Genomic DNA, 11,849 nt, shown 5'->3' with positions numbered 1-11,849 from the left:
AATGGAATTTGTATTAACTGTATATGATTTTCCTAAAACTTTTTTAATAAAAATAATTAAAGAATCCTAGCTTATATAAGTAGAGGACTAAAAAAAAATAAGTATCTATACATATAGATGTATTAACAATGAAATATCCCATTCATATTATTTAATCCTCACTAGTTCATAAACTACAAAATTGAACAAACATTGGAAATATTTCATATAGGTGGTTTTAAAGATAATACAGATTATGAAGTTTTATTTTCAAAATAAATAATTGAAGGTAAATTTCAAAATATGTATACATTTATATTTCAGTTCGTTGATGTTTAAGACTTCGAAGTATGAACCAATCACTTTACATGTGGACATGGAGAATCTCTAATTTAAATTTATAGATTTGGTTAATTAATCCACAGAATAGATGAAATCTTTTCTGTGATTAATTTATATGTACCACGGTTAAAGATATGTATATATATCTTTAACCGTGATAAGTACCTATTATTAATAAATTTTGGGTGATAACAACAAAATGATAACGTGATGACTCTAATCCAAGGTTTATAGATAGTAATCTACTATTGGCTCTAATCGACTACGAATAGAAAGACACCGGAGTACCGACCATTATCAACACGGTGATGATTGTTAAGCGAGCCCTACACGATCAATATTATTGCGCAATAATTGATATTGTGCAATATTGTTGTGCGTCCGATACTAAATATTGTGGATACTGCGCAAGTATTGAATGAAAATGTAGCCCAACGGACAGTATTACTTATCACATCTGATAACAATTGGTCGGACGCCGTCTCCGTTGTTTTGTCCTTTTCGATCATTCGTTGTCCACCGTTTCCTGCCGATCCATCCTCGATGTCATTTCGATTGCACTCGGTGCTAACCAAGAACGACGATTCGAACTACCGTGAATGTTGCCGTGATGATTGTACCGGTCAAGTCACGATGAACGGGCCGATGGAAAGCTCTGACCAAGCATCGACTGTGGTGGCCACAATGGCGACAACTACTCCAAGCGCTGTCACCGCGGTGCATGCGGAACAACCCCACGAACGTTCCGAAAAAAAGCAGAAATCCTATAAAAACCAATTTTCCGCTCTGTTAAACCGATGTCAAATCATACAGCAGGTAAAGTTCAATGTGATTTTATCCGCTGTTGCATAATCGTTGCCAAATCCAACCTGTTGTTGCAATCTTAATGACCTCCATCAATATCTTATAGTTTATCTTGTATGATTTTACCTATATGATAATATATTTATACTGCTTCTGCTTAATATTACATTTATTTATAGTATCTGTGGTATGTGTTCTAGGACAATGAGCGGCTCGTGCATAGGATACACCAGGTTGCAAAACAGTTAAGGCGTGTGCGCGTGGAACGTAGGTATGTGTGTCTATATGTAATTATGCTCAAGTCTACATGACACTGTGATTCTGACTTTGTACTTTCAGATTTATTATGGATAGATTAGACATGCACAAAGACAATTGGAGGGAGGCTGAATTAAAATTAGACCTAGGAACAGAATTACCTTTACCAGAAATAGTTAATTTAAAAGTAATTCTTTAAAAATTATCTGTGAGTATACATTTATTAAACTTAACCATTTTTGTAGAATCAAGGAGCTGTAGACACACCAAATGGAAAGAAAAATTCCAACATCAAATCTACTGAAAAGAAAGATCCTAATCTACCAAAAAGACCAGCAAACCCATTTTTCAGGTTTTGTCAAGAACAGAGACCAATTGTACTTGATCAAATAATTATGTCAGGCGAAGGTGAACCTACTAAACAAGATCTCACAAAACGTCTAGCAATTACCTGGAATACTATGGGACATAACGATAAAAAAGTATGTATCAAATTGCAGTGGTTGTAATTTCATTCAAATGTAAATATATTTTTAACAAAATTATGATAATATGTAGTTAGATTTATTTTATTAACATTTTAAACATGTGAATTTTAACATGACATATAGGTAGTCTTATAGGTAGTTGAAGTTCTTAACAATATTTTATCTGAAATGTCTCGTCAAGTACAAATAATATAACTCATATAATAACAATTCTCTACTTCCCTAAAATTTATATGGTTGACATAGTAAATTTGTAGTAATATCACCATTAAAATCATAGTAAATTTTTTTTAAATATTTTAAGAAAAAGCAAAATTAGTTGTTACTATAATTTTGACTATGAATTTACTATGATATTCAAATAATTTTCAGGGAAATTATGTATTTCACTAATTTATATGATGTGTAAGACATATTCATGTGTCATTGTATCTGTATATATTATAGAACTCTACTCTTGCGAGTGTGAAATTTCAGATTTTGTTCATAGCCTTTAACATTTTAATTTTATTTTAACTATTTCTATTCTGTCACACTTCTCTATAAAATAAATATAATTTATATTAAGGGATCAAATTAATTCTAAATAAAATTGTTAGATATATGAAGGTGTATGACCTCAGTCAATGAATGTTGACAGTCACCAGTGTACGTCAACTTACACCCATAAATCGTATTGAATGTTACCAAAATAGCCTCTTTGCTATCATACACCGGTGATTGTGGTAATTTACAAATAGTGTTCAGTAAATGTTGATCACACTTGAAGCGCTATATATATTATAAGACATCTGAAATTGTTTTTTTTTTTTTGTTAATTGTTGTTAATTAAATTATTTTTTTTAAATCTGTGTATGAGAATATGTTCCGGTATTATTATTGTTATTGCTCGAGAGATTTAACAATCTGATTTTCTAATGTACAATTGTTGTGTGTATCTTCATTATTATTGCCTCATATACTAAACTTAGTACAGCATTTCGTTTTTTTGGATAAAAATTGAAAATATGAAAGACATGTTTTATTAAAAATTGTATTCACTTTTAATTCACTTTTTTGTTTTTATTTAAGTACCGAAAAGTACAATAAATATATAAGTGATGAAATTAGTGCTAAAGAAAAAATTAAACAACGTATTGATTACAGGAGCATAAATCTGTTTGACATTATTAGTATTGTGGATGGTTAATTGTTTCATTAAAGGCAGATGAGACTAAAATTATTTATTATGTAAAAAATGAGCATATATATGTAATTAAGTAAAAAGAAGCTCATATAAAAACTGGTCATGTAGAGCGAACCAGAATGATAAACAAATTATAGAACAAGTTCAAAAATATTAACAAAAAAAAGTTGTAAGAACGAGGATATAGCTTGTAACAATTAATGCAATGATAGCTTACCGTATTGTAATAAATAAATTATAATTATATTGTATCTTTTATTATTTGTTAATTGTAAAATAATTGTAATTTCATAATTTTTATTCATATGTCAACATTCACCAAATAACTAATGTGCAAGTAAATAATCACCAGTAAATGTCTGCAAAGTTAGGTGTTTGTAAAAATAGACAACATTTACCAAAATGGGTGGTAAAGGTTGACATTGACATACACTGGTAACTGTTAACATTCATCGCTAAGCGGTCATACACCTTAACAGATTCATATTAAATAAAGAATAACTTTAATATCTAAATGTATTACTTGAACAATATTTATATTAATATTTGATTTCTAAATGGAATTACTATTTTTTAATTTTAACAATTTTTGAGGAACTTTAAATATTTAATTTTTTAAACTAGTAATAAGACTTAAGAGTGAATATTAAAAATTTATGTTTAGCAAAACAAATTTTAAATTTGTAATATTTAGTTATGTTAAAACTAATTTTATTGTTTTATTTATTAAGGTATTTTATGTGGTTATCTTTAATAGATAGAATCAGTAGATTTTTTTCTTATATTGACATATAAAAATAGCAAGATATTTTATTTTTTAATCTGTAATGAGTATGGTATTTTATTACCAAGTAATTAATATGGAGAGTACTTTTTTTTATTAATATTAAAAAGTTTTAATATTTTGTTATTATAGTATACATTATAAAATTGTATAAGATTTGCATCAATTTATTTTTATTTAAGAAAATATATTATCTAGTTTATAGTCCACTATAATTTAATAATACATTTATCTTTTACATTTTAGTACACTTCATTTTTTTATATTATTATTTTATAATACATTTTTAGTTGGTTTGCTCTGCACTTTTTTCTTTTCAAAAGAATAACATCAATATTTTTGTAATTGTTTTAGATTTATTATGATATGTATGAGAAATCCAAAGAAAAATATGCTGCTGATATGGAAGAGTACACTTATAATAAATCTATTAGTGCAGTACAAACTCAAACATCTAATTTTTCATCTTCTCAGTAAGAACTATAGAATCAATTAAATTAAGAATTTATATAATATATATTATATATTTGTATATAACTATGTAATATTATATAAAATGTGTACATAGTGGTGAAATGTAAATTATTGTAATAAACATTTATTTTTAAAATTTGTTTTTCATTTCTCTTAAAATCTGCATAGTTTTAATTGGATCACCAATACTTTTAGTGACTATTTGAACCGGTTCTTTTTCAACTCTCATGAATGGATTAATGAGCTTCTCCAATCCTAGAATTTAATTAATGCTATAGTACAATAATTGTTCTAAATAAATATATAATTAATATATTAATTCAGAAGTTCCCAAACTTGTTATGGTACAACTCATTTTGGAAATGTTTTATTTTTTTTTTCATTAGCAATTATAATTTTATGATAAAACTACAATTAAAAAAAACAGAAAAATACTATATAATATTTTGTATTATATCGTACTATATCGTATTTCATAATAATCAATTGTTAAATATTATATGAATTCATTATAAAAAAATGATAGATTTTAAAATTCAAAATGACCTACCAAAATTAAAATCATAATAAACTTTTGAGAACCTCTGAATTAAATGCTACTCAAAAGTTCACTTATATTTATGAATTAAATATAATTATTTTTACCAATAGTTGATGGGACACTAGGATCTTTTACTTCTCGTTTATTTTCAATGTTTTTTAATTGAGACAATATATCTTGATTGTTTGGCTCAATATGTAAACCAAACTTTAAATTTTGAATTGCATACTCATGTCCACAAAACACAGCCTGAAAAGATAAATTTGTATAAATGCATTAAGATGTATAAATTAGTATATCACTGATGTAATTAAAAATTTCTAACCGTATTATCAGGCAATTGCGATAATATTTTGATTAATGCGTCATACATTTGTGTTGCAGTGCCTTCAAAAAATCTACCACAGCCCCCCAAAAATAATGTATCTCCTGAAAAAATGGTACAATTAAAATTATTTAAAATTATATGAGTTTACAATAATTATATAATCAACTACCAATTTTCTTTACAAAATAATTTACAATTAAAAGAAAATATTTTCTAAGTTATCATATAACAATAAAATAAATAATAATGTTTAGTCATGTGTGAAATTTTAATGACCAGTAGTGGTGATCATTAAAAAATTGGCTGTTTGTTTAGTCTTGTTTCCATATTTTAATATACAGGTGCGGAAGTCAAATCCGACGATTTAAAAAAATAAAAAAATAGAAAAAATTTTTTTTATTAATTTTTCGCCGAACAAATAAAAAGTACCCAAGTAGAATTTTATGTTATATATTTAAAAACTTCATTTTTTAAAGATTGTGTCGGGCAAATGCCTTCCTTGGTTAGCCACACATTGTGTTAGGCATTCATTGGACTTGACGGCTCCTGATTTTTTTTCTTTGGGGTTATGTGAAATCCAAGGTGTTTGAAAACAACCCACCAAGGACTATTGTTGACTTGAAGGAGCGAATTCACCTTGAAATCAACAACATAACCTTGGAAAAACTTCACAACATCATGGGAAGCTTTAGTGTCAGACTCTCATAATGTGTGGCTAACCAAGGAAAGCTTTTGTCCAACACAATCTTTAAAAAATGAAGTTTTTAAATATATAACATAAAATTCCACTTGTGTACTTTTTATTTGTTTGACGAAAAATTAATAAAAAAAATTTTTTCTATTTTTTTTATTTTTTCAAATTGTCGGATTTGACTGCCGCACCCTGTGTAATTTTAAATGCTATATCTAATTGTCATAACTATCTTCAATGAAATAAGGATATTAAACAGTGCACATAATATATAAGATATTTTTTTAATACCATAATTGCGACTTTTTGGTAACTTTATACAAACTGTTTGTAAATTTAATGGATTTCCAATGGTACTAGATAAAATTATTTCCATTTTGTCTCAAACTATATACACCACTAAAAAATCACTATGAATTCTTTAAATATATTTTGGATTTAATATTCAATAATTACCTGTAAAAACAACACCTTCTTTTCCAGCAGTAACATAATAACAAACATGACCAGTGGTATGACAAGGTGTGCGTAAACATTTAATATTCAATGATCCCAGTTGAAGATCAACTCCATGTTTATCAATCATAACAGTCAAACCATAAATTCGGTCATCACCTCCAATGACAATAAATTTATCATTTTTATTACTATTAATTAGTTCTTTGTTTCCACCAGCATGATCCCTGTTAAATGTTTCATGAAACTTATTAATTATAATTCTATTACAATTCTCAACTAGTAATGGCAGCGAAAACTTTAGAGAGTAGACATGCCAGAAGAAGAAGAAAATTCTAAACTATAAATCAATTTAATTGAACTATATTATTTTTGTTTTAAAAAACCAATATCAAAGTCATTAACTAATGATTGACAGTTAAATTTAAATATTTTACCAAAGTTATGGTAGAACTTTAAGTATTTAAACTCAATTGTTGAAAGACTAATTTTTTGACCTAACTAAAAATTATATAGTTATTATTTATAAATGGTGTATTACCTACAGTATTATTATGCATATTATTAAGTATAACCATAAAAATATATGAAAAATAAATTAAGAGAGTTGATTGTTTTTGATATCCATACAGTTTTAGTAATGTATAGCATTTAACTTGTTATAACAAATTTATTGTGCATTCAATACATTGACAATTCAAAAGTGTTTTACTTCCTTGATATCCTATAAAATAAGTAAGCATAGTTTCAACATTTTATTTAGGATGAAGTCATATTAGAAGTAAATAAGATGTTTTCAATCTGAATTATTTTTAAAGATTATAAAATGTAAGTATTACAATGTATTATTATTATTCAAATATAAAATGTACAACATATTAAGGTGATTAATAATCATTAAACTGTAATAAGTTTAAGATAAGTATGTACCAGGTGTGGATACAATGAGGTGGCATGGGAGTGATGGCCCCTCTAATGTCACAAAATAAAAAAAAAAATTATTATATTAAATGTCAAACAATGATAAAAATTATATTTTTTTCTATAGCAACTATGTATTGACATGTTTTTAAAAACCAATAGAAAATAAGATTTCGCTCAATAATTTTCAATTTAATTTCATATTTAATTTTTTTTTTATTGTTCTCAAATAAAAAGTTTTCTTTTCAATTTACCTACATATTTTTTAAAAACTGAATTATAAGTTAATTCCTTTACAGTGTTGAGAAATATTTATGGTGACGGTAATACTTATAATATTATAGAATTATTGAATTTTATATATTATATTAAGTCCACAATATAAAATGGCCCCCCTTCATAATTACTCTGGATCCGCACCTGGTATGTACTTATATGCAAGTAGAAATTGATATGTATATTTTACCAATGATGATGTGTTGTGAGTACAGTGGTTAGTTTCAAATTTTCCTTCTGAACTGTATCCCATACAACATCAGGTGCTACAGGGTCAACAATAGCTGCTTTTTTTGTTTCATTATCAACCAATAAATACATAAAGTTGTCAGAAAGAGCTGGCAGTACTTTTACTTGAAATTTATCAAACTCCTTAGTTCTGATATTACTATGCATTGTAGTTAAATACCGTTCTACTAAAACAAAAACATATTGCATAGCATATTGAAACTTAATATGCACACAGTTGTAAGAATAATATGCTTACCTAAAGATGAAGGGTTTCTAATAGCAATACGTGATAGAGAGGATAATGCTTTGAACATTAGTATACCATTGATAGTATTTTAAATCAAATAGGCTGTAAAAATTACAATGGTAGAATACTAAATCATGAACTATAAAAACAAAAGAACTTTAAATTTCAAGTTTCATGTTATATCATGCTAAGTAAAATAGTCAAAATTACATAACATTAGGCAGCAATTATGAACTTGAGATGATATTATTGTATTGATATTGATAGTATTTGAGGAGATAAGTGTTATCTAGGTACTTATGCCATATACTAGGGCACTACCTTTACATAAAATATATGTATATATATAAAAATATACAATATAATAAGGTCTATGTGGACTACTTCTCAAAGAAAATATTGTTTAACATTTACATGTATAGTTTTAGATGGGATTAAAAAAATATATTATAAGCTATTATATTTCCAATAGTAACTTTGATTAAATTAGATTCAAAAATAAAGAGAATGCTTAGTAATGATAAACAAGACATACTTGTGCAATAGGGTAAGACATTATATAATAGGTATTTGTCAGGACTATCTAAATGTAAATTAATAATAATTATTCAGTCATGAATTATTATTAAAAAAAAAGTCATTTAGTAAATTATACACTAATTTATTTTTTTACTTTTTAATTACATAGTATAAATTCTATATTTCAAATTAATTTTAAATGGCCAGTAATTTTGTCTATAATATCAGAACTATCTGGTCCAATGCCAATTACAGTAGGAGTTCCAGATTTTATTTCAGTAGCTCCAGCATCATGTATGATACAAGAGAGTACCTTATAAGATTTAGCAACTTTTGACAATTCTGTAAGTCCTTTTTCACCATTGCCTATAGCTAATACAACTTTTTTTTGTCCAGTCACACTCCAAATTTTAGCTATACGAGGTTTGTATTTAATTGAGGCTTTATAACATTCAACAGATGCATGAGAGCACTGTGCTGCTATTTTGCCTTTGGACATGCCTAAATCGTTTCTAACAACTAATACAAGTTTATTATTTAATGAAATGGTTCTGGATGGCCCAGAAAGTAAAAATCGGAAGTTACGATATCCATATGCAATTCCTGTACCCATCAGTAGGCCAGCTAAAAATGGAGTGATGAATTCTTGCTTAAAAAGATCATGCATTATTCTTATTTGCAAGTTTTTGGTTTTTTTCAATACAATTTCTAAATTCTTTCACTTCCGCTTGACACTTCCTCCAGTCTTTAGTTGTGGCAATGCAATCTTGTACTTTATAATGTAAATGTGCACAATTAGTTTTGTTTAATAACTCATCTAGTAAATCTTCATCATCTTTTGTTTGAATAGTTTCTCTTCTGTGGTGCATTTCAATACTATACTATGAAAAAAAATCATATTTATTCAATATTATAATTGAGGAAAAGTAAATTAATGCATTTTAATGATATTTAATCAAGAAAAAAAAGACCAATGTATAAGAAGTAACATAACTAAATGAAAATTTAGAATAACTTATTAAGTAGTACTTTTCTTGATGTTAGGATTTAACTGGTAAAAGTATTAAGATATAAATTTTATCAGTTTTGATAGTTCATAACAATTATATATTTTATTAAATAGTTTAAAATGTAGTTATCAAGAGAGTAAATTATTGCTTTAAAGTTTAACAGAGAATGTTAAATATAAACTTAATGTATTTATATACATAAGGTATAGAAACATACTGTAACCATTTCACAATAATTGTAAACAGATACTCACTAGGAATGGAAAATTTTCAATTTGACAAATTCACATCAATCTAATAATTTATATTGTTTAAATTAATTTTATAATTAAAAATGTGGTTATTTAGATTAAAATTCTTAGTTACTGCATCATCAGATTTAAAATATTATAATTCATAATTTTGTTACACATTTGAAACATGTTAAAATTGAATTGATAACAGTATGGTTCTGATATCTATGTTATCAGAAATTTCTCACTGCACAGAATGTTCGTAGAATTTCAATATTTGCCATGAAAATCCGTTATTTCCTATGTTAAGTCAGATCAATATTATCAATATTACCAAAAATAACCCTATTGGAATAGTCTTCCGGCTAACTTCGCCTCAAAATATATAAGTGTTGTTCCCGTCATCTTAAAAAAAACTTGGTTCTCTAATCTAAAATTATCCAGAAACTCGATTACACAATTTAGTCGTTTACGGGTCGGTCATTATCTACTTCCTTCCCATTCCTTCAAACTCTCTCTAAACGATTCCCCTTACTGTTCTAAACACTCTTAAAAGATTATTTGCGACCTCTCCCATATTATCTTTAGCTGCCCCTCTTTATCCTCTAATCATTTAACTCTTTTTAATTTTTTAAAATCTCAAGATATCCAACTAACTCTATCTCTTATTCTTAATTCCAATTCTGAATTTGTTATAAACCGATTATCATCATTGATCGGTGAGACAGGTCTATCCGTTTAATTATATCTAAATTATTTTAAATTAAATGCTTGTCTTAATATTCAAGCTTATACCAATTTTATTCTGTAAATGTTAAAATAAATTTTAAACCTACAAAGTTTCAATAAAAAAAAAAAAAAAATTACCATAAATTAATATAAACTAATGCAAGGCCAACAAAACAGAAAATTTATTTGATTTCTGAAGTTATTTTTTAAGTTACGGTAGAAACTAAAATTCGATTTTGTAGAAAAACGGTATATTGTACATTTTTCAATCAATGTTCGCTGTTTTTCGCAATTATTGAGGAAAATATTAAAAAATCCGTAAAATAACGCGCATAGTGTACCATCAAACTAGACAGGAAAGTATACATAAAAACACTGTACGGTGTACATCAATAAATTAATTAGTAGTATTTTATACGAATCTGTTTTGAAATAGTTCATACATTTGTGAAATCATAGATCTGTTAAAACATTTTATCGTGTAATATTTTTAATGGAATTAAAACAGTACAAGATTGAATAAATAACTTATAATCATGAACGAATATTTTAATCCACAATTGAAAAATATCTAAGTGTAAATAAAATATCTTAACGAATGAAACGTGGTTCCGCATGCACAATATGTACCGGTCAATGTCAACAGTGCGAGTTTGTCGTAACAACTCGTTGACGCTTTCCGAAACGTATCGAAACCGCAGTCGCCCGAAATGATTTCTACGTTAAAAATATGTACAGGTCAGTAACAATGTACGTGTGTGTCTCGTCAATTCTCCTTGCCATATTAAAACGCGACGATCGGCAACGTATCCGATCGATTACCGGCAACCGTTACCTGTTTACAGTTAAACTTCGAACGATACACATATCGCATATTTGTGTATCCTTTAAAACCCATCGAAACATAGTCGAGCTTTCGTAATATTGTTGTAGTGTTCGAGTATAAATGTAGAAAGTTTCATTCGACATGAATACGTAACCGTCGAGCGAAAGAACGCCGAACCACAGGTCGTGCCAAGCCGATGGCGGGCTAACCCCGGTACTTTGGCTACGTCTACGGCAGCGAGTGGTGGCGGGCGGGTCCGCTGCCGTGGTCGAGCGTACGGCCGGCTCGGCGGCCACCCGTGATGCGTTTTCCTAGACAATGCATCGGAGCTTCGGTTGGACGGACGGGTTCACACAGACCGCGGCGTTGCTGGGGAAAATCATATACGTGGACATCGGCCTCCAGACCGACGGACCGCCTGACATCATTGAAGCGTTCTCAGGGACGGACGATTAGTAGCCGCCACGGGACGTCGGACCGACGGAACCACAGCCAGAGACCGAAGACCACCCTGTCGGGTCTGCGG

General features: G+C 28.1%; 4 protein-coding genes across 6 annotated transcripts; 1 reads left to right on the top strand and 3 right to left on the bottom strand.

Annotated features, from left to right (window-relative positions):
- The first annotated feature begins 563 nt into the window (after positions 1 to 563).
- LOC112681677 (non-histone protein 10) lies at positions 564 to 4,369 on the top strand. The gene is made up of 5 exons (XM_025551959.1): positions 564 to 1,137; positions 1,326 to 1,396; positions 1,465 to 1,570; positions 1,629 to 1,865; positions 4,196 to 4,369. Exons 1-5 carry the CDS (start codon positions 865 to 867, stop codon positions 4,316 to 4,318), a joined length of 810 nt encoding a protein of 269 aa, XP_025407744.1. The 5' UTR covers positions 564 to 864; the 3' UTR covers positions 4,319 to 4,369.
- A 22-nt stretch (positions 4,370 to 4,391) lies between these two features.
- Positions 4,392 to 8,406, bottom strand: LOC112681676 (hydroxyacylglutathione hydrolase, mitochondrial). Of its 2 annotated transcripts, none has more exons than XM_025551957.1 (6): positions 8,016 to 8,406; positions 7,719 to 7,944; positions 6,332 to 6,558; positions 5,182 to 5,285; positions 4,961 to 5,105; positions 4,392 to 4,570 (listed from the first exon to the last, which is right to left on the bottom strand). In XM_025551957.1, the coding sequence occupies exons 1-6, from the start codon at positions 8,071 to 8,073 to the stop codon at positions 4,446 to 4,448; spliced, it is 885 nt and encodes a 294-aa protein (XP_025407742.1). In that variant the 5' UTR covers positions 8,074 to 8,406; the 3' UTR covers positions 4,392 to 4,445. The 2 variants fall into 2 exon arrangements, with proteins under 2 accessions (XP_025407742.1, XP_025407743.1); XM_025551958.1 differs by having other exon boundaries at positions 7,719 to 7,941.
- Positions 8,407 to 8,669: 263 nt separating this feature from the next.
- Positions 8,670 to 9,208, bottom strand: LOC112681673 (peptidyl-tRNA hydrolase 2, mitochondrial). Its single transcript, XM_025551954.1, has one exon. The coding sequence runs from the start codon at positions 9,190 to 9,192 to the stop codon at positions 8,710 to 8,712; it is 483 nt and encodes a 160-aa protein (XP_025407739.1). The 5' UTR covers positions 9,193 to 9,208; the 3' UTR covers positions 8,670 to 8,709.
- LOC112681674 (cytochrome c oxidase assembly factor 4 homolog, mitochondrial) lies at positions 9,176 to 9,834 on the bottom strand. Of its 2 annotated transcripts, none has more exons than XM_025551955.1 (2): positions 9,790 to 9,834; positions 9,176 to 9,406 (listed from the first exon to the last, which is right to left on the bottom strand). In XM_025551955.1, the coding sequence occupies exon 2, from the start codon at positions 9,392 to 9,394 to the stop codon at positions 9,185 to 9,187; it is 210 nt and encodes a 69-aa protein (XP_025407740.1). In that variant the 5' UTR covers positions 9,395 to 9,406; positions 9,790 to 9,834; the 3' UTR covers positions 9,176 to 9,184. The 2 variants fall into 2 exon arrangements, with proteins under 2 accessions (XP_025407740.1, XP_025407741.1); XM_025551956.1 differs by having other exon boundaries at positions 9,176 to 9,401; positions 9,790 to 9,822.
- Between the last annotated feature and the right edge of the window lie 2,015 nt (positions 9,835 to 11,849).

The sequence above is a fragment of the Sipha flava genome, unplaced genomic scaffold (genome assembly GCF_003268045.1).
Source record: "Sipha flava isolate LNK unplaced genomic scaffold, YSA_version1 194_pilon_pilon, whole genome shotgun sequence".
Classification (NCBI taxonomy): Eukaryota; Metazoa; Arthropoda; class Insecta; order Hemiptera; family Aphididae; genus Sipha; species Sipha flava.
This window is presented reverse-complemented; position numbering and strand designations above follow the sequence as displayed.